At 36.3% G+C, this 26,881-nt stretch overlaps 2 protein-coding genes across 2 annotated transcripts in view; one reads left to right on the top strand and one right to left on the bottom strand.

Annotated features, from left to right (window-relative positions):
- DHX57 (DExH-box helicase 57) overlaps positions 1-21,187 on the top strand; it is a 29,826-nt gene extending 8,639 nt beyond the window's left edge. The window contains exons 9-24 of the mRNA XM_026684408.2: positions 615-739; positions 1,607-1,740; positions 2,490-2,544; positions 6,277-6,470; positions 7,348-7,464; positions 8,067-8,163; positions 8,420-8,593; positions 8,903-9,103; positions 11,087-11,363; positions 13,306-13,401; positions 13,496-13,579; positions 14,849-14,986; positions 16,168-16,242; positions 17,348-17,482; positions 17,892-18,092; positions 20,396-21,187. Of these exons, the coding sequence (XP_026540193.2) occupies positions 615-739; positions 1,607-1,740; positions 2,490-2,544; positions 6,277-6,470; positions 7,348-7,464; positions 8,067-8,163; positions 8,420-8,593; positions 8,903-9,103; positions 11,087-11,363; positions 13,306-13,401; positions 13,496-13,579; positions 14,849-14,986; positions 16,168-16,242; positions 17,348-17,482; positions 17,892-18,092; positions 20,396-20,539 (2,247 nt within the window). The 3' untranslated portion in view covers positions 20,540-21,187. The remainder of the gene's footprint in view (positions 1-614; positions 740-1,606; positions 1,741-2,489; positions 2,545-6,276; positions 6,471-7,347; positions 7,465-8,066; positions 8,164-8,419; positions 8,594-8,902; positions 9,104-11,086; positions 11,364-13,305; positions 13,402-13,495; positions 13,580-14,848; positions 14,987-16,167; positions 16,243-17,347; positions 17,483-17,891; positions 18,093-20,395) is intronic.
- Positions 21,188-21,683: 496 nt separating this feature from the next.
- On the bottom strand, positions 21,684-25,869 carry GEMIN6 (gem nuclear organelle associated protein 6). Its single transcript, XM_026684453.2, has 3 exons — positions 25,733-25,869; positions 24,078-24,223; positions 21,684-23,140 (listed from the first exon to the last, which is right to left on the bottom strand). Exons 2-3 carry the CDS (start codon positions 24,203-24,205, stop codon positions 22,765-22,767), a joined length of 504 nt encoding a protein of 167 aa, XP_026540238.2. The 5' UTR covers positions 24,206-24,223; positions 25,733-25,869; the 3' UTR covers positions 21,684-22,764.
- Positions 25,870-26,881: the final 1,012 nt, after the last annotated feature.

Genomic DNA, 26,881 nt, shown 5'->3' with positions numbered 1-26,881 from the left:
ACTGAAAGATCTATTGCTTCATTAGTCATGAACAATAGTGAATTGAAATAGATAGGATAGAATTTAATAGGGAGAAGTATAAAGTTCTACCGTGCATCTGGATAGGAAAAATGTAAAACACAAATATAGCATAAGGAAACCTGGTTGAACCTGAGTTCTTTTTTGAGTTCTTTTCTACTATAAGATGAACATGAGCCAGCATTGTGGTATCACTGAAAAGGTAAATGCTATATTAGGAGGTATTATGAGCCCAGATCATGGGAAGTATATGTTCCACTCAGCTGTATTCTGGTCCATCATTTGGTTTATAGGTATCACAATTCTAAAAGGGCATGACAAAATTGAGCAAATACATGCAGGGCTACAAAGATGGTGAAGGGTCTGGAAACCAAACTTTATGAGTTCGCTTCTAGAAAAGGCCATCAAACAGAACTGATAATCAAATGTGTTCTGGTGGTTCTTGAATTGAGCGGGAGATTGGACTAGATCTCCAAGATACATGCCAACTCTATAATTATAAACAGACTGCCATTTTATGATCCATGGAAAACAAAATAATCTGACAGAACAATAATTTTCTTGGCCATTTTAATATTTTATCTTTTTTATGCAAGTCTTCATCAACACGGCTATTGTACTGTACTACTGGAGTGCTTCTGAGAAGACTAGAAGGGGATAAAAAATTACAAGGAATAACTCACATTATTATTGATGAAATACATGAGAGAACAGAAGAAAGGTAATCAAACCTTTAAAAGTGGGCAATTTTTCATTATTGTATTTTATAACCTTTCTCTAAATTTATTCTATTTATATGCAAATGCTTCTGTTGAATTAGAATTCCATTTTTTATTTTAATATTCCATTTTTGCTCTGCTAATCTGGCCTATCCAGAGGTGGACCAGCATTTTTCTTCAAACTGGAAACAACTGAATTCCTTGAACAATAGATTTTGGGGTTTGGGGAACTGATTCATTCACCGGTTCCACTTTTGCTGTGGTTATCAGCTCTGTTAAAAGTGAAGTCATCTTCAGTCCCAGAAGTCCAAAGGTTGTAAATTTGTACATTTCCTTTTCCCCCGTCTTTGTTGTATGCAGAAGGAAGAATTTATTTATTAGATTTGTTTGCCGCCCATTCCATTTCAACAACAGAATATGCATCCACATTCTGTTTTAAACTGCACTGTTGATCAAGTCAGCAAAACAATCTAAGGATTATTCCTAGCTTCTTTAACAATTAATCAGGGTTCAAATCATGATTCCCAGCATTTATATAATCATATACCAGGCATTGGAGAAGATGAATAAAATAAACTACTATTCAGTCTTCCAGTGATTTATTTTTATTTTCATTTTTTGCTTTCTCATGGACTTAACATTTGCTTTTCAGCGATGAGGACAAATTATTATCCCCCCTCCAGAATAACAGAAGAAGTATATTGTTCATTTTTCAGTTTCTGCCATAATATGTAATATATTTACAGCTTCGGGACTAGAACATTAAGAACTAAATAGGGAGTGGATACCCAAGAATCACTTCTAATACTGAAAGAGGATGCAAAAAGATGCAATTATTGGAAGAATTTTAATTTTTCCCTTTTTTTTAGTGACTTCTTGTTATTGATTATGAAGGACTTAATGTTACAAAGACCAGAGCTACGTGTTGTACTAATGAGTGCTACTCTGAATTCAAACATCTTTTCACAGTATTTTAATTCCTGCCCTATTGTCAATATACCAGGTGAAAACAGCTTCTTTTACTATTAATTCCTTCACTGTTTTACTTTCTGCTGATTTTACAGCAAATATCTCCATTATAAGCTTCTATATATTTGCATCATATTGTATTGATAGTAAAATATTTGAGCTGAAGAAACTATACCAGTCTTAAAAATTTGAAAGACATAGTAACCATAGTAAAAAGCAATTTTAATATTTATCAATAGTTTGATGCAATTGCCTTTCAAGTACAAAAAAGCAATCTAGAACATATTTGTTTTACCAATTTTATCTATTTTTTCTGTTTTTTTAATACAAAATAATGTGCATTTATTTTAAATAATAATGATGATGATATCAGTGTGAATATTAATGTTTATAGTTTTATAGTGTTTTTAAATTATTTTAAAAGATATGTCTAGTTCAATATATTTCATAATATTCAATGTAATAATTATATGAAACGTTATGACAATTGTAGATTCCCTGTTTATTTACTGATATTTTATTTTTCAACCACAATGTCCTTTTTCATTTTTTTTCTTTTTTCTTTTATGTAGTTTGTTCTTTAAATGGATTAAAATAATACTTTATTTAAAAAAGATTTTTACTTGATGCCCATTTTGCAGTAAAATTCAGGCTATAACTGTACAACAGCACTCCAAATTTGTTGGAATAAAGCTTCCAATTCTTTGCTCTGTTGTGCACATATTTTGGGTCTATTTCACTAAAACTATTTTCCTATCTGTTTATTATTTTTTACATCTCTAGGAAGCACATTCCCTGTAGAGCAGTTTTTTCTAGAAGATGCAATTGCAATGACTGGGTAAGAAGTCTCTGAAACAAGTCTAGCATCAGCAACCATTTTACATAATATAAGTTTCTTTTTTAGACTGAAAATTCAGACTGTTTTTTGGATCATCTTTGCAGAATAACACAGTTAAACCGCAGCTAATGATGTAGACAGCACTACTGCACTGTATCAAATAGGATTTTAAACTAGGCTCATAAGAGAAAAAATAAAACCAAGTATTACTAAAATCTTAGTATATTTCAAGAATCTGTCAGACTCATAAACTTTATATCATTTAGAATCTAAAGACTAGGGAAAACATAGTACAGTATGTTTATGTTGAGGTACTTTCATTTGTTTTGTAGTGTGAGTTTTAATATTTATTAGATGAGCATTAATGTACATAAGAGCAAGAAGTTTAAGAGAAAATTAGAAAGTATGAAATGGAGTGCAATCTCAGATTAATCACTGGATTTAAAAGGGCTGCAGCTTTCTGCCAACCACATAGCAAGTCTACAGGAATCCTCAACTTACACAACCATTTGTTTAGTGAGTGCTAAAAGTTACAACCGCACTGAAAAAAGTGATTTATGAGCAGTTTTCACCTTTACAACCATTGCAATATCCCCATGGTCACATAATCAAATTTCAGGCAGTTGGTAACTGTATTTATGCATTCATGACAGTTGCACTGTCCTCGGGTCATGAGGTCACCATTTTTAACCTTCCCAGGGACTTCCAACAAGCAAAGTCAAAGGCGAAAGCCATGTTTGCTGAACAACCACATGATTCACTCAACAATTTCAGTGATTTGCCTAACTATGGCAAAAAAAAAGTAAAATGGGCAAAACTCACTTAACAATTGTGTTACTTAGCGATGGAAATTTTGGGCTCATTTGTGGTCATAAGTTAAGGACTGCCTATATTTATCTAGTCCATTTTCCCAGAATCCAATAAAAAAGAATAAGTATCCAGTCATTGCAGAATTGAAATAAATGGTAAAATGTACAGGTATAATCCTATGTAATTTTGTGAGGGAAAAAACACCTGTCCCTTTCAGTATATATAACCTTTTATAAGTAATTATAGAGTTACAACCAGAATGGAGCTGACCACCATGGTCATAACTATTTTACGATCTGTTTTGTGGCTGTTAAGCGAATGCCATGGTTGTTAAGCGAAACCATGGTTTGCTATCGACTGCTTTTTCCAAAAACTGGAAGTAAAACACAATCATGTCACTGGGGGGACAACCCTCAGAACTTTAAGTCCAGGTCGTAATGACTCCCAAGTAGGGATGCTGGAACTTTGAACATTTTTAAGTCAAGCAATCCTTGTATTGGTGATATGAAAGATGGGGATAAGCACTGAGTCTTCATCCATTTCAACCTAATTTTTGACATACTTTAATTGAGGAATTACTATTTTCTAAATTGGATATTTAGACCATGAGTAACCACTAGCAACAATGACAGAAATTAATGTTTCTTTCTTTCTAGCCTGATGCTTACAAATATCTCTTAATTTTTTTCTTTTACTTTCTTTATTGATTAGCCCTTGGGCCATATCAAAGTGCAAAGTTCCAAAAACAAATTATTACTAAAATTTGATAAAAGCAATTTAAAATGGAATTGGATAAAATAGAATTTAAAATGAAAATTTGAATAAAATATGATTTAAAATGAAATTGGAATAAAATACAATAATTTAAGATATAGATAAAATATGATAAAATTATATTTTGGTGTCACCTCTGCAATCTACCCCAACCAGTCTCACATATGCAGATCCCAGCTGAACCATTTTGCTTAAATGCTGTGATGTGTGTTATTTTCAGATTCTGGCCCCACATAAGGTAAGTTGTTTTGATATGGGGAGTCTAATAGGTCATTCATTTGGCATATAGACCGAAGTACCTGTCTCTCACCCTCTTATTCAGGCAACAATCAAATAGGATGTGAGCCAGGTCTTCTATCTCTGCCGCTCTGCAAATGCAGATATGTTCTTTGTAGGGTATAGAATAGAATCTCCCATATCTGACAATTGTGTCGAGCTGTTCGAATCTTGCTCGCATAAATATCTCCCTTAGATGTTTTGGCAGTTGTAACTTCTAATAGCAGTCTATTTGAAAAATATGTTTGTATTTGCTCAGCCATTTCAACTTACCCACCTTTCTAAAGATAGCTATGTCATTTTGTGTCTCTATATCCTTAATTCTTTGGGCAGCTCTTTTTTTAAATCATTCTGCTGTTATGCAAGAAATAGGAAGGCCACAGCTTCTTACAAAATTTATTAGTTTGGTGATCCAGGAAATTTGTGATTGTGATTTTATTTGCTCTAGTAGACATAATTTGGGGAGTCTATCAGTCTCCATTTCATTGACTTTGTACTAGTAGTTACATGCTCTAATTTTGGATAGTGCATGAATTGTATGAATTCCCAATTCGGCTCTAACTGCTGCAGCAGATGTTTTTACATCTACACCCAAAATACATCTCAAATTCTGGGACTGTGTTCTAGGACTCTGTGTGTTTGTATGTGTGTGTGTGTGTGCGCACGTACACAGAGAGAAAGAGATGCTACATTTCTGAATGTTTAATATTGAATTGCCATATATTTATTTGTATCAGAAAGAAAAGTTAGGCATACAAATTGAGCACATGAAAGGAAGGCCTTTTTAAAATGTTGATATTTTTAACTGAAGTTATATAAATTGGTGTCAGTTTTCTGAATTAATTTCATTCCTGGATCTGTGTAATGTAAATAAAACATGTGAAATGTAATTAAAAACTCAAGTTATATATAATACATTTGACAAAGTAACAAAGCACTCTTAAAACTGGAAAGGGTGCTAAGTACTGCATTCATTTCATTTTTTCTTAAAAATGTGTTAGTTTCTCTGCTAAATTTCCCCATCATCACATCTCCAGATCTTTTACCTTTTTGACTGCACACCGAATGGATCACTTTGAGTTCTATATTTGAGATAGGATAAAGGCTTGGCATACTCTGCTACAGGGGTCCTCAACCGCCGGTTCGCGGACCGGTACCGGGCCGGAACAAGCCTTACCGGGCAGCTGGTTGCTGGGCGCCGCCATCTTTTTGGTAAAAAAGCAATTTTTAAATCAAAAAGATGGCGGCGCCAGCGTTGGTGAGCTTTTTCGGGTAGAAAGCCATTTCTACCCGAAAAAGCTCACCAAGCGCTGGCGCCGCTCATTTTTGGCGAAAAATCACTTCCGTGACGTCACGGAGTGATTTTTCGTCAAAAAGATGGCGGCGCCCAGCTGACCCGGAACCGGGCGCCGGCGCCAGCTGGCGCGGAACCGGGCCGCGGCGTCGAAAGGTTGGGGATCCCTGCTCTGCTAGACTCACTGTCCAGCCTGGTCTTGAGCTGAGCTCAAGTCAACCAACAAATGTGTCAGAGAGTCCACGCGTCAGAAGATTTCAAGTAACTCTGGCAAGCTTTGCCAAGTGCAATGAAATCTATGATCTATTTGATTCCCAAATGCTTTCTTTATAGATGTTAAAATTTAATTTATAAAAAGCCCATTCTTAAGATACAGTGCTCTTTATCAAATTCCAAATGTTGACATTTGTGCAATAGCGTTGCAAAATATATACACAGCCTTACCCAAAAATGCTTTCTGGCCAATAGTCTAGTAGTTTACACAGCACCATCCATAAAGTATAAGCTGGGAAAACTGTTTGAAAAGCAAAGATAACTGCTTGCTTTTTTCCCCATGACCTCTCTCGGCATGTATTCAGGTATGTTTTGGAGCATAGCAGTCCATATATGCGCAAAGTAAAACCAACTGCACACAAGACAGGAAGGCACACACGGACTGCTGCAGAAGAAGTAGAAGAGACTCTAAAGTATACTGGTTTGGTGAAAATTACAGTCCAGGATTCTGCCCCAGATCAAACACTGACTTTCCAACAATTGCTGATACGTTACAAAGGTATCCCTCTGATGAACATGATATAGTCATTGGTTTCCAGGCATTCTTTATATATGAAAAATATTTGGTTTATTACCTGAAAGTTGTATTCAAAAATTGTAAGAATTTTTTGCATATCTATCTGTACTAAGCTATATTTGTGCAAAATTTTTCAGGTCTTTTTGGAATTTTCAACAGAGAGATTCCAAATCCTGGCCATTATCTTTCATAAAATAAGAATTTAAGGTATGCTAGTAGGAATACTGAATAATAGTTAAAATGATTTCCCTTGGAATATGATTGGTGGTGAGCAGTTTGGAAATGTGTCCGTCTTAATTTATTTTTCAATATTTTCTGGGCAGGAAGAAAAAAAATCAAAATTTTAAATTCAGTAAATTCATGCTCTCACATTGGATAGAGGACATGGTACTGAATGAAATGTATACTAGGGATAAATAGGTGAGTGAACAAGCAATCTGCTATAAGAGATAACAGAACTTTATATGTAGCCCAACAGTGTGACTCAGGTTAACTTTTAGCAATAAAGCTATTGTATGTCCAAGTGGAAAGTCAGGATTTTATTTATTTTAAATAAGTGCCATGATTTGTACTCTAATGCCCTAATTGAAATGTCTGTTGTTTGAGATTTTAGGACATTGCAAAGAGTCTGTGAGGGACAGAAGGACAAAATTTTATTTTTAAAAGGTTGAAAATGTATGTAATACTTTAAAAGTGTCAGAGAAAGTTTTGCTACATAGGAAATACATCTATTTCTCTTGTCAGTTTTGATATATCTTGGTGGTTTGCATTTTTACTGACTAAATTAACTTTACTACATTTTACTGCTGGGATTGTTTCTTTTTTTGCTTATGCATATTTCTTTGTTCTTTTTTTGTAGGTGTTAGCAAATCAGTATTAAAAACCATGGCAAATATGGATTTAGACAAAGTAAATCTTGAATTAATTGAGGCCTTACTGGAATGGATTGTCAGCGGCAAACATTTATATCCACCAGGTAACTTTAAAACAGTTTAAATCTCTGATCTTTTTTACAAATTGATTAAACTGAATAGTTCCAACCAGGGGTGGGATCCAACCGGTGTAATAACCCGCATGCTTTGCTTTCTGCATTGGAAAATGTAAAATATGAAGCAGCAGAGAGGAACTGAGAAAAACAAAGATAAATATGGCAGTGAAGGAGACAGAATAGCTTCTACTCCAGTGGTGCTATTCTACCAGTTCGGCCCGGTTCTGGCATACTGGTAGTGCCGAAGATCAGCAGAGACCGAACCAGTTCTCTCTGAGGAGCTGCTTTTGGGCCCGCCCGCCCGGCCTCTCATACTGACCTTTATTCCCTGCTTTTGAAGCACAGCTGCTTTGCGCGGCATAGCAGATTGCCGCGTGTCAGCTGCTGAAGCTACAGGGAGAGTGCAGGATTGCAGGAGGTCAGTAGGAAAGCCTCTGTGTGTCCGCAAAGTGTGTATTTGGCATGCACATGCACGCAAAGTGTGTGCGTGTTCAAAATGCGCCCACCAAGCCACACCCACTGAACTGGTGGAAATCTACTTTGCAACCCACCGCTGTTCTACTCATTTTATTGTTTTAATTCATGTTTAGGTGCAGTACTGATATTTTTGCCAGGCTTAGCAGAAATCCAAGCATTATATAATCGGTTGCAGTCTAATGCCATGTTCAACAACCGGCACAGCAAACGGTATGTCTTTTTAATAAACTTTTTTTTAAAAAAATAGAAACATGTTTTAATCTTGTCAATGAATTTAGGCATTTTATTTAATAGTTATATAACATTTCTTCCCCGGACATGAATTTTCTGCCCTGGAATATAGCCACAGTGAATACTTGTTTACTAATATTCTATACTTCCAAGTCAAACTTTTGAAGTATTGGAACTGGAGATGGAACAAATGCTTACATAATTTTTTTTTCAAACCCGTTCTCTAATCTTTTAGCTGTGTTGTGTATCGTCTCCATTCAACTCTTTCCAGTGAAGATCAGCAGTCCGTATTCTCCCAGCCTCCTCTTGGTATCACCAAGATCATCATATCTACAAACATTGCGGAAACTTCCATAACCATCAATGATGTGGTCTATGTGATTGACTCAGGAAAAATGAAAGAAAAAAGGTATTTAAAGAATCTGGAAGAAGTAGCGAATAAAAACTCAAAACAATAGGCCATGTAGAAATGACCTGTATTCACATTCTGGTTTTGAGAAACAGGATTTTGATTACAAAAATCAAGGCAATTCTGCAACATCTGTTACACTCCATATTAAGTGAAGGATAGAGACAAGAAGTATACAAGTCTGAGGACCACAAGGAGGGATTCTAGAGCCACATAAATGTCCATAAGCATCATACTTTCTCAATGTTATACTATACCTATCATGTATTTTAATACTGCAAACACAGTTCTATATTTTCCCTTTGGTAGATATGATCCAAGCAAGGGCATGGAAAGCCTGGAGGATTCATACGTGTCCAAAGCCAATGCCTTGCAAAGAAAAGGACGAGCAGGTCGTGTAGCTTCTGGGGTTTGCTTTCATCTTTTCAGTAGTCATCATTATAATCATCACCTTTTAAAGCACCAGTTGCCCGAGATACAACGAGTGCCTCTGGAACAGCTTTGTCTCAGGTAGATTATTCTTTTGCCAGATATTGCATGTTTTCCAAGTAAACTTCAATACCTTATATGTAAATACAAATCTTCTTCTGTTCTTACTTCCTTTTCCTCCTGTTTTCTTACTTTTGTCCCTTAATGGCTTGATTCTTGGCAAATGTGCAAACTAATTGCCTGATTTGTCCTGATTAGCTCACTGTAAGTAGCCGTATCAAAACATTTCTAACTCTAAGCTGGCAGAAGCATCTCCTCTTTAGGTAGCACTTGTTTGTGTGCAAGTGCCACAAATTCAGTGCCTGGGATTTCCAATTAAATGGATTGAGTAGTAATGTTAGAAGCAGCCTCTATCTAGAGATGTGCAATATTTAGATCCAAAGCAGGCAAATATGCTTCGTATCAATGAAGGGTACTCCCACTGTACTCAGCAACAATCCCTTAAAGAAGCAGTAAAGTACTTTTTCTGAGCTCTCATAATACTTATATATTAGAAATTAGTCTCCTGCAGTCCCTAATTTTGTTGGGATGTTAATACTATAGGTCCTTCATTCTATAGGTCAAATAGGTTTATTCATTCCCAAATGATATCATAATTCTAATTTATATCATAACCAATCGATAAGACAACATTTATAAGAACAATCAGATAATAAGCAATTGACAATTTGTGGGGGAATATATTACAATGAGTTATATGAAGCTAGCAGACAAAGCAAATAAAGGCAGTAATTTATGACAATTTAGTTTATTACAGTACTCAGTTCATTGCAAGAAAGGCAAGAGGTTCAGAGTAGCATGTTCCATTTAATGAGAAAAAGATGAAGCTGGTATTGAGAAAGTGGTATAAAAAGGGAAAGGTTTCAAGAATCTATCCACTTTACCCCATGTTCAGTACAGGTAGTCCTTGCTTAGTGACCATTCAAAGTTATGACAGACACACGCATCCCAAGCTAAAAGCTATTTACAACCCAGTTCTACACGTCCAACGGCTCCACGCAACCCTGGGATCACATGACTTCATTTCAGGCACTTGGTAACCAGCTCACCTTTATGACTAGTTGTGTTCCATTGTCCATGTGACCATGATTTTCAATATTTTTTGCCAGGTTCCATCCTGTTCATCTGTTTCTGGGGAAAATAGTTTGGAAAGGGCAATTGCTGTATAGAAGTCAACCCTCTTTTTTCCTGAGCTAAAGTCTTTCCCCCAAATACTGTAGCTATGTCTGCCAGATACTTTTAGTGCTTTAACTGCATCAATTTTGCCTGAAAAGGGAACTGTTCCTGGAAATCACTATTTGGGGGAGGTGGGGTTGGCTAAAATTAGGTTTTCAGAAACCTGGAGCTAAATTGAGGGTACAGCTTGGAGGACAGGAGCAAATTCGGTAGTAACTTAAAGAGATGGTAAAAGCACCTCCACCCATCCCCTACTATGGCCAGGATCTTGTTATCTGTGAAAGCAACATTTGAACATATAACCAAGGATAATAAAATCACAGGTAATAGGATTTTTAACTTATGGAGGTAGGTTTAGATTCTGGAACATTGAAACATGGAAAAAATATCTCAAATACAAGAAGCAATCAGAAATAAGTATTGTATACTGTACTTTTTGAACTTTGAACAAAGTAAGGACATTGAAAATCATTGGAGAAATTGAATGCTGAATTCTTGTCAGCCTCGTTAGATTAAGAATTGAACTCCACAAGAAAGCTAAAACTATTTTTATTCAGATTAGCTATAATAACAGAAGATTGCAAGTCTGATTGTGCTATACCTTCTCTCCTTCTTATAGTTCAGTGAATTAAAAATGTGTCTGAGCCACTTCCAAATATTTTCTGTCTCATATGGCTATAAAAGATGTTTCACAAAATCTTGTGTATGGATCTTGTATATCTGCATCAGGGCCATTTTTGTACTTTCCACAATTCTGTACTTCTTTGCATGCCCCATATAGCAGAGGATTGGTAATTTTCTTTGGCTGAACAATGTTTTTTTTTCCAGAATAAAGATTTTGGAAATGTTTTCCACACATAAACTTCAATCAGTGTTATCACAACTTATTGAGCCACCAGCAGCTGAATCTATAAATGCATCAAAGAAGCGGTTGCAGGATGTAGGAGCCTTAACATCAGAAGAAAAGCTTACTCCCTTGGGGCATCATTTGGCCTCTTTGCCTGTTGATGTGAGAATTGGGAAATTAATGCTTCTTGGCACCATCTTTCGCTGTCTGGATCCTGCACTAACAATAGCAGCGAGCAGAGCTCACAAGTCACCTTTTGTAAGTATTATTATGATAATCTAGGATTCCCAGACTATGGGTTGTTACAGTTTCAAGAGATAACAATTCTTGGTTCCCTTTTACTTGGACTGTCACTGAGCCACTGGATGTAGGTGTTGGCATCGTCCTTCAACAGTCTTTGCACTTACAGCAGCAGTTCCAGACGCAACATGCTCCTAAGCACCAACTCAGCTAAGATTAAGGTGTTTGTGCCTAGTTTCACTTTCTCCTTCTTTCAAGGGTGGTTCTTTCTGGATATTTTCTTGGGAGGCATCACACTAGGTTCTGGCACTGAGCCTGTGCATCTGTAGACAGTTCATGCTTGCCTTTTGAAATGATGGATTGTGTTATCTTACAAGAAATAGAAGAGGTGCTGTGCTTGGGTGCCTATTTATTTGGAAAGCCCTGGCAAAATGCAGCCTGATAATAACAACAAATCTTTATTATCTCATTTAGGACAGAACACACTGGTACATAGATATACAGTATATACACCTAAATTTATTGATAAGACTAAAATGTTAGTATAAAATATTAAAATTACCTAACAATGAAATGAATATAACAATAATACAAATATCAGTGATGATCACCAGTATTAACACTAAACGTTAGTCATAGGTGGGATAAATAGAGCCAGTAGAAGTCCATAAGAGGGGAACCTAAAAAGTTATATGGAAATGCTGGTCAAATTTTTAAAAAATGATAGATAACTATGGTTCTCTCTGCCTGTGATGACCCAGGGTGGGATACAAAATAAACACTGTCACAAAAAACAGGTGAAGGCCCTTTTATTCCTTCACTTTGCTTCCAAGCTCCAAATATCCTTGACTGGAGACAAAAACTCCCACACAAGCAGTTACAAAAAGGAGGAAATGCCGTTTAAATGATAAAGAGTAAAAAACAACACAAACCAGGCAAGATAAGGGCTTGAAGATGTCCACAGATATCAGAACACACACTGGGAAGGAAGCCAAACTCAAAGAGGAACAATAAACTAGAGATATTTCCACACTTTGTTTCCAGCACTTGCCCGTACGCAGGTCCATCATCTTATCCAGTTGTCACAGCTGCAGCCATGAAGAGGATCAAACCCCTCTCCTCCCCAGTAGACCACAACTCTCCCTTATCCTCTCCTCCCTGCGTGCCCTAGGTTGGAGAGGGGATGGGCCTGGGTCCTCCTCTGACTGCCCAGCCGGCCCTCTGCCCTTCCCTAGCCTCCTCCACAACCTCCGGAGCCATACTTCCACTTCCTGTCAGCTGTTCCTCCTCTCCCTCAGAGTCAGTCTCCACCAGGGGCATGACACTGCCGGTATAGTTCTTTCAAATTTCATCTTTAATGGTACTCCTTGCTTAACATCAGTAATTGGGACCAGACTTTCTGTTGCTAGGTGAAACAATGTGACATGATCAATGTGATGTTGTGACATTACTTGGTCATGGGATACTCCTACCTGTGTGAGCCAGTTGTCAAGCCAGATTGTTATGTCATGACCACAGGGGTTGGTGTGATAGCTGAAACTACGGGTACAGGTTATAGGTATCACTCATTCAGCAGTGTTGCAACTTTCAAAAATAGTTGAACAAGTAGTCATTAAGTGAAGACTACCTGTAGATGAATGTCTTCTGAGAGTCTCTGTATAGAAACCATCTCCACATGGATCTGTAGGCTGCTGAAGAGAGTTTTTTTTTTAAATATCTGCATAGGACTATGCTACTTGATCTTTGCTGAGGTCAAGTATAGCCTGACAGTTTTTTTAATGAGGGAGGCAGTCAATTAATCTATTATTTTACAGGGTTGTAACACCACCACTTTTGAGAAGTTCTACTGTAATTCATTCCTATGTATACACAGATTTTAGATAAATTCTATACAGCTGAGGCTGAATTTTAATTTTAAATATATTAGCTATGTAATGGAACTTTTGTATTAATTATTAAGATTTCTCCGTGGGACAAAAGAGAGGTGGCATACAAGAAAAAGCTTGAGTTTTCCATAGGAAACAGTGATTATCTGGCTCTCATCCAAGCATATAAGGTAAGAGTTGATAAGTTCACTTTGATCATGTTAAGATCCTTTTAAACTTTGGGGATTAAATAGTAAAGTGATATTTTAAATTTCCACTTTTTAGGGGTGGCGCCAGTCTTCAAAAGAGGGCTTTCAAGCAAGTTCCGCATTTTGCAGACAAAACTTTTTATCAGAAAATGTTCTTCAGGTAACATAATATTTTTAGTTTGTATTTTTACCTTTAAAAGTGTTTTACTGACCTTGTAAAATAATTTGTTCCAATACCTACCTCTTGTTGTGCCATATCTTTTTCACCTGCACAATTTTAGATCAGGTTTGTTTATGCTATTATTCTATTTCATTTCATTATGCCTCTGCTCTGGATGGTGGACCTCATGGTTCCAGGGGGAAAAAAGGTAGATAATTTGCATTTATGTAGAAGTCATTTTGAATTCATACAGCTGATCATCCTCCTCCTTTGCACCACCACATTGTTGCCCCGTTTGAGACTATATTCTCAAAAAGCACCCAATGTGGTGCATGTTGTAAAGGAAGGTGCTGGGAAGAGGCAAGATGACTTATAGCTGTCAATGAGCCAGATCATTGTGATTGTAATTTGTGATGGTCATAACACCGTCACATGACTGACCTGATTTTATGACCTTTTTGTGTAGGTTGTTAAGCAAATCACCACACAAGTTAAGCAAATCCGCAGTCATTCAGCAAACTCCACAGTCATTTAGTGAACCACTGGTTCACTACATGTGCGGTTTTGCCAAAAACCAGAAGTATGTGCCAGTTTTTGCCAAAACTGTCCTAAAATGCAATCATGTGACACAGAACGCTGCAAATAGTAATAAATGCAGCTGTGTTGCCAAGTGCCTGAAGTTCAGCCACATGGGGGACCACATGGGAGAGCTGACCATCAAACTTGAAGTCCAGGTCTTAAGTAACCCCAAGGTAGGTCTATCATAACTTCAAATGGTCGCTAAGCAATCAGTGATAAGTTAAGGACTACCTGTAATACAAGTAATACATTTTGGTTGCTGTTATTGATCTTCACATTGAGGAAACAGTTGAAGATCATTAAGATTTACCAGAAATAATTCAGAAATCACCACCCTTAAGCACATATGGTTATAGTTGGGAATTAACATACCAAGAACCCAATAACTATATTCACTATATAGTTATTTTTATACCAGATAGATATATTTTCTCCATATCTTCCAACCACAATATTCTCTTTCAATATCAGATTTATTATGGTCAGAGTGAGCAAAACGAAGGCATGAGCAGGCCAGACCTATTCTATCAGTCTTCTGGGGCTGATCTACTGCTGTATATCACCAGTTCATATATTGGTATATGCCAAATGGGAATAAAAGAGTAACATTAATAAACTACTAGTTGCTCTTTAGAATGCTGTTTTCAAATTCTATTCATTATTTTAAAAAGTCTTTCCCATTTTTTTTAGGAAATGGCACGTTTAAAAAGGCAGTTTACTGAACTATTGTCTGATATTGGATTTGTGAAAGAAGGACTCCGAGCCAGAGACATAGAACAGAGATTTTCTCAAAGGGGGGATGGTGTTCTTGAAGCTACAGGAGAAGAGGTAACTGGACGGCAAGTTTTTTAATCTGTTAACTTTTCTACCCACCTCTTGCATGTTTCCTTTCTTCCTCAGCGACATTCTTAAGTAAAGATGGTTACATTTTACCTAATTCCCATATTATAATACTAATGCTGATTATTTCTGGAATACTCCCTTTCTTGTTAAGATCTAGTAGATTGAAGATGCTTTTCAAGTTGCTTTCAGTGTTATGAAAAGTCATTTTTGACTTTCTTACATACTGGAAAATTATCTTAGCCAGGTGTGAACTGTTTGTCTGTTTAGTCCAGCTGGTAGATTGATGAAGCAGAGTTATTTGAAAACAAAACCTATGATTTATATATATTACATAGTTAAATATTAGTGATGTATTAATATAAAAAAATTTTTCATTGTAATTGTAACTTTATTGTAATTCTAACTTTATTAAAGTGGGTGCTGACATGTGTTTTTGGGCAGCATAAAAAACACAGAAAATTCAAAAACAAAAATTATAATATTGAATTCATTTGTAGATAACTCATTCCAAGATGTATCTAATAGGAAAACAGCTCACTTAAAAGTAGTTTCTATGAAAATCTGTTGATGTATTTCAAGGGACTGGAGATAATTTTTTTTATCCTTCCACTTGGATATTTTTAAAATTAGAATTTAAATTTAAAATTAGAAATTTTAATGATTTGTTCCTTGGGTTTTTTATGTGTGTGTTTTAAAAGTGCTAAAATGGAAATAGCATTTATAATAACTTATTTCTCAGGAAGGTGTATAGCAACAGCAGATTACACCTGGGACTTTGTGTTCAGAAAGTCACAACTTCAGTCAGTGCTACCTCCAATAGAAAAGAAAGAAGCAATAGAAAACTTTTAAAAACCTACTGCGGGTCACACAAGATTTCATTGGCTTGGGGTCTGATTTGCAATAAGGCTGTCACATGTATTTCAGGCAGAAGATAGAGGCCCAAATATTTCCCCTTCATCCTAAAACTTCTGATGATACCAGTATGCATTACCTTATTTTCAATCATATTTCTCAAACATAAGATTGAGAAATTTCTTTTAAAAGAAACCTGACACCAAAAATATTCAGGATTTCTTCCCAGTTGCTGCTGCATGCTACATAGTTCTTTGGCAATGCCTGCATAAGGGATAGTCTTCATACTCTTTAACTTGTCATCTATGTCACAGGCAAATGCAAATGCAGAGAATGTCAAGTTGATATCAGCCATATTATGTGCCGCTATGTATCCAAATGTGGTTCAGGTAAGCATATAAAAGTAATCATCATCTGCTTGTATTAATATCTATTTCCCTGACTCTGGTCTGTGAAATAGAATTGATTGCAATACTAGGACATTTTAAGGGGGAAATTTATACAAGAACTTCCTTAAGCATTAAAACCATTTCCTTTCTGCAAGTTATAGATATATTTGTAGTAAATGAATGTAATTGACACTAATAGATATATATACACTGTTATGATAACGCTGCAAAATGTGAAAACATGTTTCTCTTTTTAAATCTTTTTTGAAATTTTGAATAAACAAATTTAAAAAAAAAAACCCATTTTCTTTCTGCCTGGAACCTATTGCTCCAATCCTCCACTGTAGGCATAGTATTACTGATAGCTTAACTCTGCTTTTAATACACAGCAGAGCTATTTTTCCTCACCCTATCCCAAAGTCCTACACTAGGACTTAAAACATATTTGCAGAAACTAGCATTGTAAAGTTTCCTGGAGTTTTATTGCACTGGCTTGAGATGGGGACATTATTTAGTTGGTGAATGACTTAACAGTAGTTGTTTTGCAAAACCAGTCTGTGTTTATAGCTGCTTGGTTCTAGGCACGTTTGGGTTTAGAGGACTTGGCTAAGGCTCAGAGAAAAGTACTGTAGCAACAAGAGAAGTGGTTACTGACACAATAAGGATTTCTTGGGGAGAAGGGAAAAATGGTAACCTGCCTGGAAATACATAGTGTTAGAAATGAAAGCTGGTGCTTAAAACAATGTGCTTTCCAAACACCAGCTAATGACTTCAGGGTTGGGTTGGATTTGCACTGATTTCACATACATTGATCATGTTCACAAACATGACGCTCCAGTTATCTTGTCAAACAAAAACATCCGGGCTATGGCTTTGTAATATGTGCTACTACTAAGTTTGGAATAGATTTGAGGAATGAGGTAGTCTCTCTGGGTTCTCCCCCCCCTTCCCAATTCTTTCTTTTCTTTTAAATTCCACAATATCACCATGTTGATTTGTTAGAGGGAAGCAGTTTAGTAGAAATGTCTCTTTCTATGCATATCTGTTGAAATAAATGGGGATTGTTTGTGGATATTCAATTCATAATTTTTATTTACCATTTTAGATAAAAGTACCAGAAAAGAAGTGTCTGACGATTATTAAAGGAGCTGCTAAATTTAATCCAAAACCTGAAACACTGATGTTTGCTACAAAAAGCCAGGGTTACGTTCACATTCATCCATCCTCTGTAAATTATCAGGTAATTTCTAACCTCCAGTCAGTAAAGTATTCTACTCCAATTTATTCTAGCACATATAGTCTTCTTTATGGAAGGAATAGCATGCACAACATTAGACAATAGTTGCCTGCTTATATACTATAAGCCTTGTTGAAACATTGAATATTTCTATAGACACCAATACAAGGATATGTCTTTCTCTCCTTTCTCCTCCAGCTTACTAGATTCATATGAAGCCTGCCTAGAGGTTTCGAATATCATCTCCATGTCCTCTTCAGGTCTGGCCATTTTATGCTGGCAGAGTACCCATTTTTGTTAGCAAAATCTAGGTGGCAGGTGTATAGTATGATACAGATGATATTTATACAACCAAAGTTGTTGTTCTTGTTTTAAATGTTCCATAATTCTTCTTTGGAATTCTGTATTTCAGATAAAGCGGTTTGATAGCCCCTACTTGGTATACCATGAAATGGTAAAAACCAGCCGGATTTTTATTCGAGACTGCAGCATGGTGTCAGTATATCCACTGATCTTGTTTGGGGGAGGCCGTGTGAACATGCACCTCCAGAATGGGGCATATGTTGTTTCCTTGGATGATGGGTGGATTAACTTTGTTGCAGCTTCACGTCAGGTAACGAATTAAGCAACTCAGCAGATCCATTATGTTTTTTCAAGCTGTTCTCCAAATCTGTTGGATTATAAATGTTGTAACCCCTATACACTTAAAGGACAACATCTTAAAAATGGTTGATATAAATAGTTCTCATAATAAAATTACAGTTAGTCCATGACTCACAATCGCAATTGAACCCAATTTTTCCATTGCTAGGCAGGAGAGTTGTTAAGTGAGTTTTGTCCCATTTTACAATATTTTTGCCACAGTTGCTAAACAAATCACTGCAGTTGTTAAGTGAATCATGCAGTCATTAAGCCAATCTGGCTTATCCTATTGATTTTGCTTATCAGGGGCTGGCTGGGAAGGTTACAGATGGTAATCACATGACCCCTGGACAGTGCAACTGTGAGAAATACATGCCAGTTGGCAAACACCTGAATTTTGATAATGTGACCATTGAGAGGATGCATCCGTAATAAATGTGAGAACTGCTCATAAATTAAAAAAAATTTCAGCTCTCCGGAACCTTAGAACAATCACTAAATGTATGGTTGTAAGTCAAGGACTATATGTACTTTCATTTGCAGTATTGGATGATGTTGTCTTGTACAACTTTCTATATCAATATAAAGAACAGGTTCTGTTCCTTAAAGAAAACCCCCTTCTGGACACTTTGGTCCCTGAGGCTGAAATGGAAAAATGTATCTGTTCTAGAAGGCACTTACAATACAATGAGCAGCACTTTATCTAATTTTTTAAATTTCCTAAATTGAAAAGGACCACTTTCTTTCTTATGGCTTTATGGCCTCAAATCAAACTCTATGGGATGGGTGATTTAAGGACAACGCCTCCTTCGTGAATATAGATGCCTTCATTGCTTGAAAACCATTGTTTCGCAGTTCACTGGTATAATACAGACCAATATGGTACTGTGTATATGTCTCATGAAGTTGCAACCTTATACAGTAAGATAAATTGTATCAATGAAGTATGCCTATCATGATAATATATGCCTATCCTCCTGATAGAATTATCATCTTATGGCCAGCGTCTTTCAGATAGGCTTAGGCTGGATAAAAGTAGCAGGCCAGTATAGAGGTATGTTTTTGAAGTGTCACATGAAAGAGAGGCCCGAGAAAGGTCATTATTTGCCTGCTACAGAATTACCCTCTCACATTTGGTTGTGGATTCTGGGCTTTCATAGTCATTTGTGGTTTAGCTGCCAGAGAAAACCAAGTTTTGCCCTGCATCCAGAGACATTTGGCCGGGAGGAGGGGGTCTCATAGGACGAATGACATTGAGGAATGGATTCCTCTTGGTAATCTCTGCTCCTATTATGATAATCCCTACCCTTCCCTCCAGCCTACTGCACCTGGCCTTTCTGCCTGTGTTAGCAGCAGCAGCAGCCACTGCTGCTGTAGATTGCCAGTGTGACTGCCTCCTTCAACCATGCAGCTATTATTGCTTCACACATTCCAGATATTTCCGCATAGGCGTAGGTGATCTTCAGTGAGAGGCCAGAAGAGTGGCAGGTAGAATCTCTTTCCACTTTTCTCCTGCTCGCTCCCAGAACTGCTGTCGTTTACTTCATATGAGGGGAACAGCTTTGCCACCTCATTTCTGGTGTGGCAAAAAGAACTCTGTAGGGTCAGCCATTTCCCAAGTGACATACTTTCCTCCCATTTAAAGATAGAAGGAAAACATGTTGCCGGTGTGAAAAACAACTTTTCACCTTCTGAAAAATTAATTTCTTGTGGTATTTTGATTGTATGATGCAATAACTTGTGCAGGTAGATAAACTAACCCTGTAAACCACATAAAGAAAAATACTCAAGACTAAATAAGTGTGTTTAACATTTCTGTGCAGAGCATAAAAATTCCAAGTTAATATATAGAAAACTTAAGCACCGAGGCTATATACATAGCCTTCCATGTCTGTGTTTTGCATTTCATTCTCTTTCTATCCTAATTTGGAACATTGGGATACACGTAAGGACAATGTAATTATCATAGTTTCATGTAATACTCTATTCAGTGGGACTTGTTCAAAGATCTAGTTACAAGCACACTAAGAATCAAACAAGGTGTCTTTCTTGAATCATTATCCCCCTGCCACACAAAAAAACTGAATATTTGCTGATGCAATGTATGGTATAGCTATTCAGAAAGAGGAAATAGTGAATAGACCTTCCAGAGTCAGAGGCAGCATAAAAGAATGGCTATGTCCTTCACACTGCGTTTATGAAGTGTTTTGAGTGGCTGTTATTAGAAACCTTATCCAGAAGAAGTTTATTTTAAGTGCATATTTGTGATTTCAGGTTGCTGAACTAGTGAAAGAACTTCGCAATGAACTTGACCAGTTACTCCAGGAAAAAATTAAAAACCCCAGCATGGATCTGTGCACTTGCCCTCGAGGATCTCGGATTATCAGCTTGATTGTAAAACTTGTGACCACACAATAGCATTAGCTACTGAGGATGGCTGTCTTCTAATGTTAATGACAGAATGATAAAATGTAGAACTGGCTCTTGTATAGCTATTTGAAAGCCTAAATATCAAATTTTAAAGCCTTTTTAAGCACTGTAGCTCAAAATAAACAAGTTTATAATTACAATAGAAATGGATACAAGTTTACATAAGGAGCTTGCATATTTAAAATAAAATTTAAGGGTTTTTTCCCCTTTTGAATAAGAGGTAAGCATTCAGAAAATAATTTATGAACAGATCACACATACATTTGATGTTTAATGATTCACCATTCCCTTTTTGTGTCCAATAGTCTATGATAATCTGGCAGGATGTTAATTTGTTCTTCCTTTCCCAAAAAGGCAGTGCATGAAACATACCATAATCATGGTTTCTACATTGCTTTGCATCCAAAAATGATTCCTGTCCAATTTCAGTAAATGTACATCTATTTTCATTTAGTCAAATAATCAGTGTTGGCTGCTAGAATTCAAATATAGCAATACAAATTATGGAATAATTTTAGCATAAAATTGGCCTAAGCTGTATTACTCATTATTCTCAAATAATATAGTTTTGGAGCCTGATGTAGGCTATATACTTTATATAAATATTGTAATAAATAAAGGCATTCTCAAAACTAATAGCTGTCATTCCTTTTAAGAAAACTATAGTCTGTTTGAAACTGCTCAAAGCATTGTGGTTTGATTTGTGGATATAGTAAGAGGGAGGGAAGTTTTGCAAAATTGATGATGAAAGTAAACATTTTATATTGGGAAACTCCTGATTTTTTGAGCTTGATTCTATCCAGGACAGAAAAGTGATTGACAAACTTAAGTATGAGAAAACTTATTTTATAATCAACTGATTGACTTACGAATTTCATCTGGCACCTTATTAACAAAGCCCAAAGTTTTTGCAGACTTCTGTCAGAATAAGGAAAATCTTATGAATTTCAGTCAAACAACATTTTGGAAATACGTCAATAAAGTTCCTTATGAATTTCTCAGAGTTTAAAAATAAATATTTAGGATGCCTATTAATACTGAATTTATATTTTTACAGTATTTCACCTCAACTACTTATTACTGTCATGGTTCCAAGTTATGCTACCAATTAGTTCAAGACTCAGAGGCTCTTGCTTTTTCAAATATCTTGTTTATTGGGTACATCATATAGGCACGTTCAAAGTCAAGCCAACTCTGAATGGTTCCTATGCTTTGGCATTATTAAAAGATACTGGCCACCCCCTTGTGTCCCAGATCATGTTAGCCAACCAAGCAGGTGATGAGCCTCTTAGTACTCCCCTCCTGCCTGGATACTCTGGGTCAGCTTCAGCTCTTAGGAGCTTCATCAGTGTTATGTCTGGCACTCTGAAAGGAAACATTCTACATTCCACAAAGCTCCCTCCCCACTAAGCAAGAAACAAGAAACTTTTATGGCTTCAGTTAGTGTCATTTTAATAGGTGACAATTATTTGAAAATGTAGTGACCAGTAAGTTTCATGAATGATCAAGGACTTTGTAGATAGTGAGCATTGGGTCTTCACATATAAAATCATTCCCAAATGCCACATTTGGAAAGACAATTGTCTACTCAGCCTTTTTCAACATGATGCCATGCTGAACTACAAATCCCAACAGATGTGACCAAAACATGTTTTAGATTTCTATCAATGGTCTGACCAGTCAAAGGAACATACATGTGCACATAAGTGGTTTTGTGATAGTAGATAATAAAGTCAAGGAAAATATTGCTATATTGCATCTGAAAAAGTCTTACATAGGAAAATGCCCATTTTCAATATTTTAAAAGGACTTGGGTATGTACAGAAAATGGACTTCTAAAATTTACTATACAGTACTTTCAATTGGGAAACAGGCTGCATATTCATAGGAGGAACTGTCCAAAATATTGCTTATACTACTGTCCCATGTTCTTCAGAAATGTTAATATTTTGGTTTCAAATTAAGAGACTGGAAAGAATAAGAATGACTTTATTTTTAACTTTATTTTATATAAAATCAACTTTGCAGGAATTTGGTGAGAAAAAAAGTCAAATTATTTTTATATAAAATATAATTATCACAACTACAATTGCTATTTGTATACAATACAAAACAAAACAACATTTGGAAACAATGGCTGAGCATTAACCATTAAGCATTCCTACTTTTTATTAAGCTGGAAAGTGTTTTAAGTGTAATGAAATCTATATGCCTCACTGCTGAAGCGCAAGATAGTTTTGAATCAATCCTTGAACTCTACACAAAATTATTTCATTAGAGCTATTGCAATTTTCTGGTCCATATGGGGGATCAATGGTTAATACACCTGCCACACACAGCATTGGTTGTGATTCTCCCTGTTCTTTTACAGGGATGTGGTTTTTCTCCAGCCAACTCTTCAAGGAGTTTTTCTTTCTGTCCAGCTCTTCTTGATTATAAGTTTGACTTTTTCCAGCCATAAAGAGATGTGCAAGTTTTTCTTTGATTTCATCATCTTTTTCAGTCACTATTTCAATATTCTGCACAGCATGTCCTAAAACAACTACAACAGACACTCTTCCATTCTCAAGGGGATTTGCCAGAAGAATGCTGTCAAAAGTAAAAGGTTCATATGAGGCTATGTTAAATGATCACATTGCTAGTTGGCTTTTTCATGCATGCTAGGCCTTTCTATCAGTCTCTTGATCCTGATGTTGTATCAAAAAAGTTTAAATCAGAATGAAACAGCTGCTCTCCCAATGAAAAAAAAAACTGAAATTGTATGGCATTACAAGCTGTCCCACAAGTTACCCAATAAACCTGGGGCTTCAGTTTGCATTAGCAATCCCTGAAGTTTGTAATAACTAGATCAAGATCAAAAGCCGGAATAAGTGAGGACTTTCCAGTTAGACATAAAATATTTCAGTCACATCATATACATAATGCATGTTGCATTTTGGTGGAATTATTTTTCATCAGACTTACATTTTCAATTGACATCATGCTAAGATGTAAAGTCGATTACCACCCATTTTACATATACTCTAAATATTCTTATACCAAATGCTAATACTGTGCAAATCACTTGAAGCATTTTGATCATGAGCAAAATATCCCCCAGCTTTGGTCCTTAAAGTCATCAAGAAGTTGTTTCAAGTCATTTTCATTGTGTGTGCCATGAAGTGATTACTTCATCAGCTATCCCAAAGGATGTCCTTCAGTGCATGCACACAATTGCCAGTTAACAGGAGGGTCCTTGACTCAGCTACTTTGCAGTTTTGGGGAACTGATTTCTTTCTTTCTCTCTCTCCCTCCCTCTCTGTGCATGCACATGCACTTTTCCTGAAATTACCTACATATTTTCAAATGACTATCCACAGAGAAACATTTAATATTTTTATTAAGAATTCATTTGTATTCTGTTTAGGCGTACAATCTCCCAATGTAATTTGCTTTTCATTTTATACAATATAATCATTCATCCCCTTCATTTTCCCTTAGCACACATTTCTCAAAAAAAAAAATCTATATAGAATTCACTACATACTTGGCAGAAACTGGGTCAACTGTTAAAACCCATCCTTTGTATTGGTGTTTCTCAGCAGCCAGTACTTTGACTTCTTTATCCACAAAAGCCTGCCATTCCAAAGGAGTTTTCCTCTGCCATTCAGTCATATTTTCTTTTTACTGAACCTAATGAGAAAAGAAAACATCATTGCTAGCAATATCCTCTGTATTAGGAAAACTTGCCTATTTCCATGACTAAGAATAAAATGGCCCTGTTGAATCTAGTCAAGATTCATATTAATCCAGGATTGTTTATCAGAGTGGCTAATAACTGTCTATGAAATGCTCACAAACAGCGGTTATATCCATCTCTGGCTATCGTTCCCCTGACATTGATAGTTGGAATGCTGAAGTCTAGTTGTAACATTGAATCTCAAGATTTAATAGGTCTTGGTAGACCAGCACTTCAAAAATTTACCCAAGCAAAACAGGGGCTTCCTCATTTGTAGCCCAACACCATTACCATATTAGCATATGTATAATTTTTGACATAAGCTCAATTTTTATTTTACATTCCTTATTAATGAATCCATTTTTCTCCTTCCAAAAGGGTTCTTTTTTGGTAGAGTAAGGTAGAGTAATCTGTCATTTCTTGACAGATGCCTTTAGCTGCTAACCCCAAGTTTTGATCACAAAAATACTTATTTTACCTACTTATTTTTCATTAATCAGAAATATAAGCACATTATTATAAGGTAAAAGTACAACCAATACATATCTATAAGTGGGGTGAGAGTTCACCTTAACTTATTCCCAGGCAAATGTGTATTGGATTGTAACCTTCATCCAACCTGCTATCTCAAATTAAACTAATTTGATTGCACTTTTTCACTCTTGATCACAGGAACAGCAACAAGATGGGCCTGAAATGCTATAAACCTCAGAAGCTGAAGGAGGAATATTAGTATCAACTGAAGCTGACTTTTTACCCTAAATTAAAGCAACTGGAGTGTGAACATTTAAAACTCTTATTAAGTTATAAACAGCAGCACATGGCCTCTAATTTCATAATATTAATAAATCTAATTTCAATATTCTTGACATTAGGTTATGTTTTAACATACAGCTTTTATACCGAAGGTATAGTGATCAAGATTCACAGTTAATGTTGGTCAGTCGCTATTTATCAGCAATTCACCTCACATATTTCTTTTTGGAAAATATGTCCAGAATGCTGCACATACTTTGCTCCAAGGAAAGTCGGGCATAACCTTATTTAGAAAATTTATATAGCCGCCTACTCTCAAATGGCGACTCCAGGCAGCTTACAAGTATATTAAAAACATATAAAAGAAATAAAAACAAAAATAGTAACCCCTACCCACCCTACCCCGGTGACAACACGTATACTATAATAAAGTCATAATAATTATGATTTTAGCAATCCGTATTATCGAAATCTTTTTGCTAATCGCTCTTCCGTATCGAAGATATGGTTGCAATATCATTCCACCGAATAATCTTTCCGCTAGGCTACTTGTCGCTTTGTGTTACTGAACTCCCAGCCAGCAAACTTGGTGAGTTGTTCCTAAAATAATGTCCGTTAGTACTGAACTCAGCAATGTTCCTAAAAGAATGAACCCCAATACATACATTCATTTCAGGTTCGGAAAAACCTGCAGTTTACGAACGCACCGTTTAATAATCCCTCGCGGTTCTTACGGCATAGTCAACTCCATAAAAATACAGCGCGCTGATTAAAAAAAAAAAAAAGCTGGACTGCAAGATTGCAGTTGTTCTTGTCATTTAAGTAGAGGCAGCACTCATATACATCCTCGAAAATAAATTACAATCCGGATATTCAGCTTCGGCAGCCACCACTCAATCAGAAAGGCCTTTAAAGATAGCGCGAAGCCACCTCGCTCCAGCCCAGCCGTCCTTTCTGGGACCCAGAAGGCACTGCGTTCAGGGCCCACTTTATTCTCCTTCCGTAGCCGGATCTTTCCGAGGAGTCTTTCAAAAAGGACGGAACTGACGGGAAGAAGCCCTTTAGCAGATTAGAATCGTAGAATCGCTCTATGGTTTAAAAAAAAAAAAGTTTTGAAAAGCTGGTTCACGGCGGACTTCACGTTTCATCTGTTTTAGAACACAATTAGGAATTTAAGAAGCCTTTCCGTTTCCATGGTTACCTTTTTTGATTCCTCTCTTTCTGCCCCGGATTTTTAGGATCCAGCTTTTAAAAGGTTTATCTTCTGGGCCTCATTATAAATTGGCTATCTTGTTTTGGATGAATGTGAGTTGTATAAGCTGCTTCGAAAGGACAATTGCTTTTAAAGGTAGAAATTACGTTTCCCGTCGCTGGCTCTCGAGTTTTGGCGGCTTCATGGATATTGTTTTGACAAGAGCAGGAAGTAGCTTTGGTTGGCTTTCTTCTTCAATTCTTCCGGGTTTGGTCCGCAGTTTTAGAGTGTTTAGCGATCGCCCTTCCAGGTACTATGTGCGGGGTTGTGTTGTTTTTGAGGCACTGATAACAAATAATTAAACATAGGTAAGTGTTTTGATAAATATTAGAGAATTTGAAAAAAAAATCATTAAGTTTGGTTTTTCTAGCGCTCTACAGTCTGCTAGAATCCCGAATGATCCTCAAACGATTTTTGAAATACATATTAAGTACTGAAAAATAGCAGCCGTACATCTCAAACGCTTTTAACATTAAAACAGGCGATATTTTAAACACGCCTCTTTGTGAGGCCCTAACGTCGCTCAAAATAGCGTCACGTCCTATTTCCCATCTTCTCCTCCTCCCCTTTTTCAGCCTAACGTTACTATGGAAACACAAACTCT

Source organism: Notechis scutatus, chromosome 1, assembly GCF_049901735.1.
Source record: "Notechis scutatus isolate UNSWTSFEM ecotype Mainland chromosome 1, rNotScu1.2, whole genome shotgun sequence".
In the NCBI taxonomy this organism is placed as follows: domain Eukaryota; kingdom Metazoa; phylum Chordata; class Lepidosauria; order Squamata; family Elapidae; genus Notechis; species Notechis scutatus.
The sequence above is the reverse complement of the archived record's forward strand: the minus strand, read 5'-3'. Positions and strand labels throughout refer to the sequence as shown.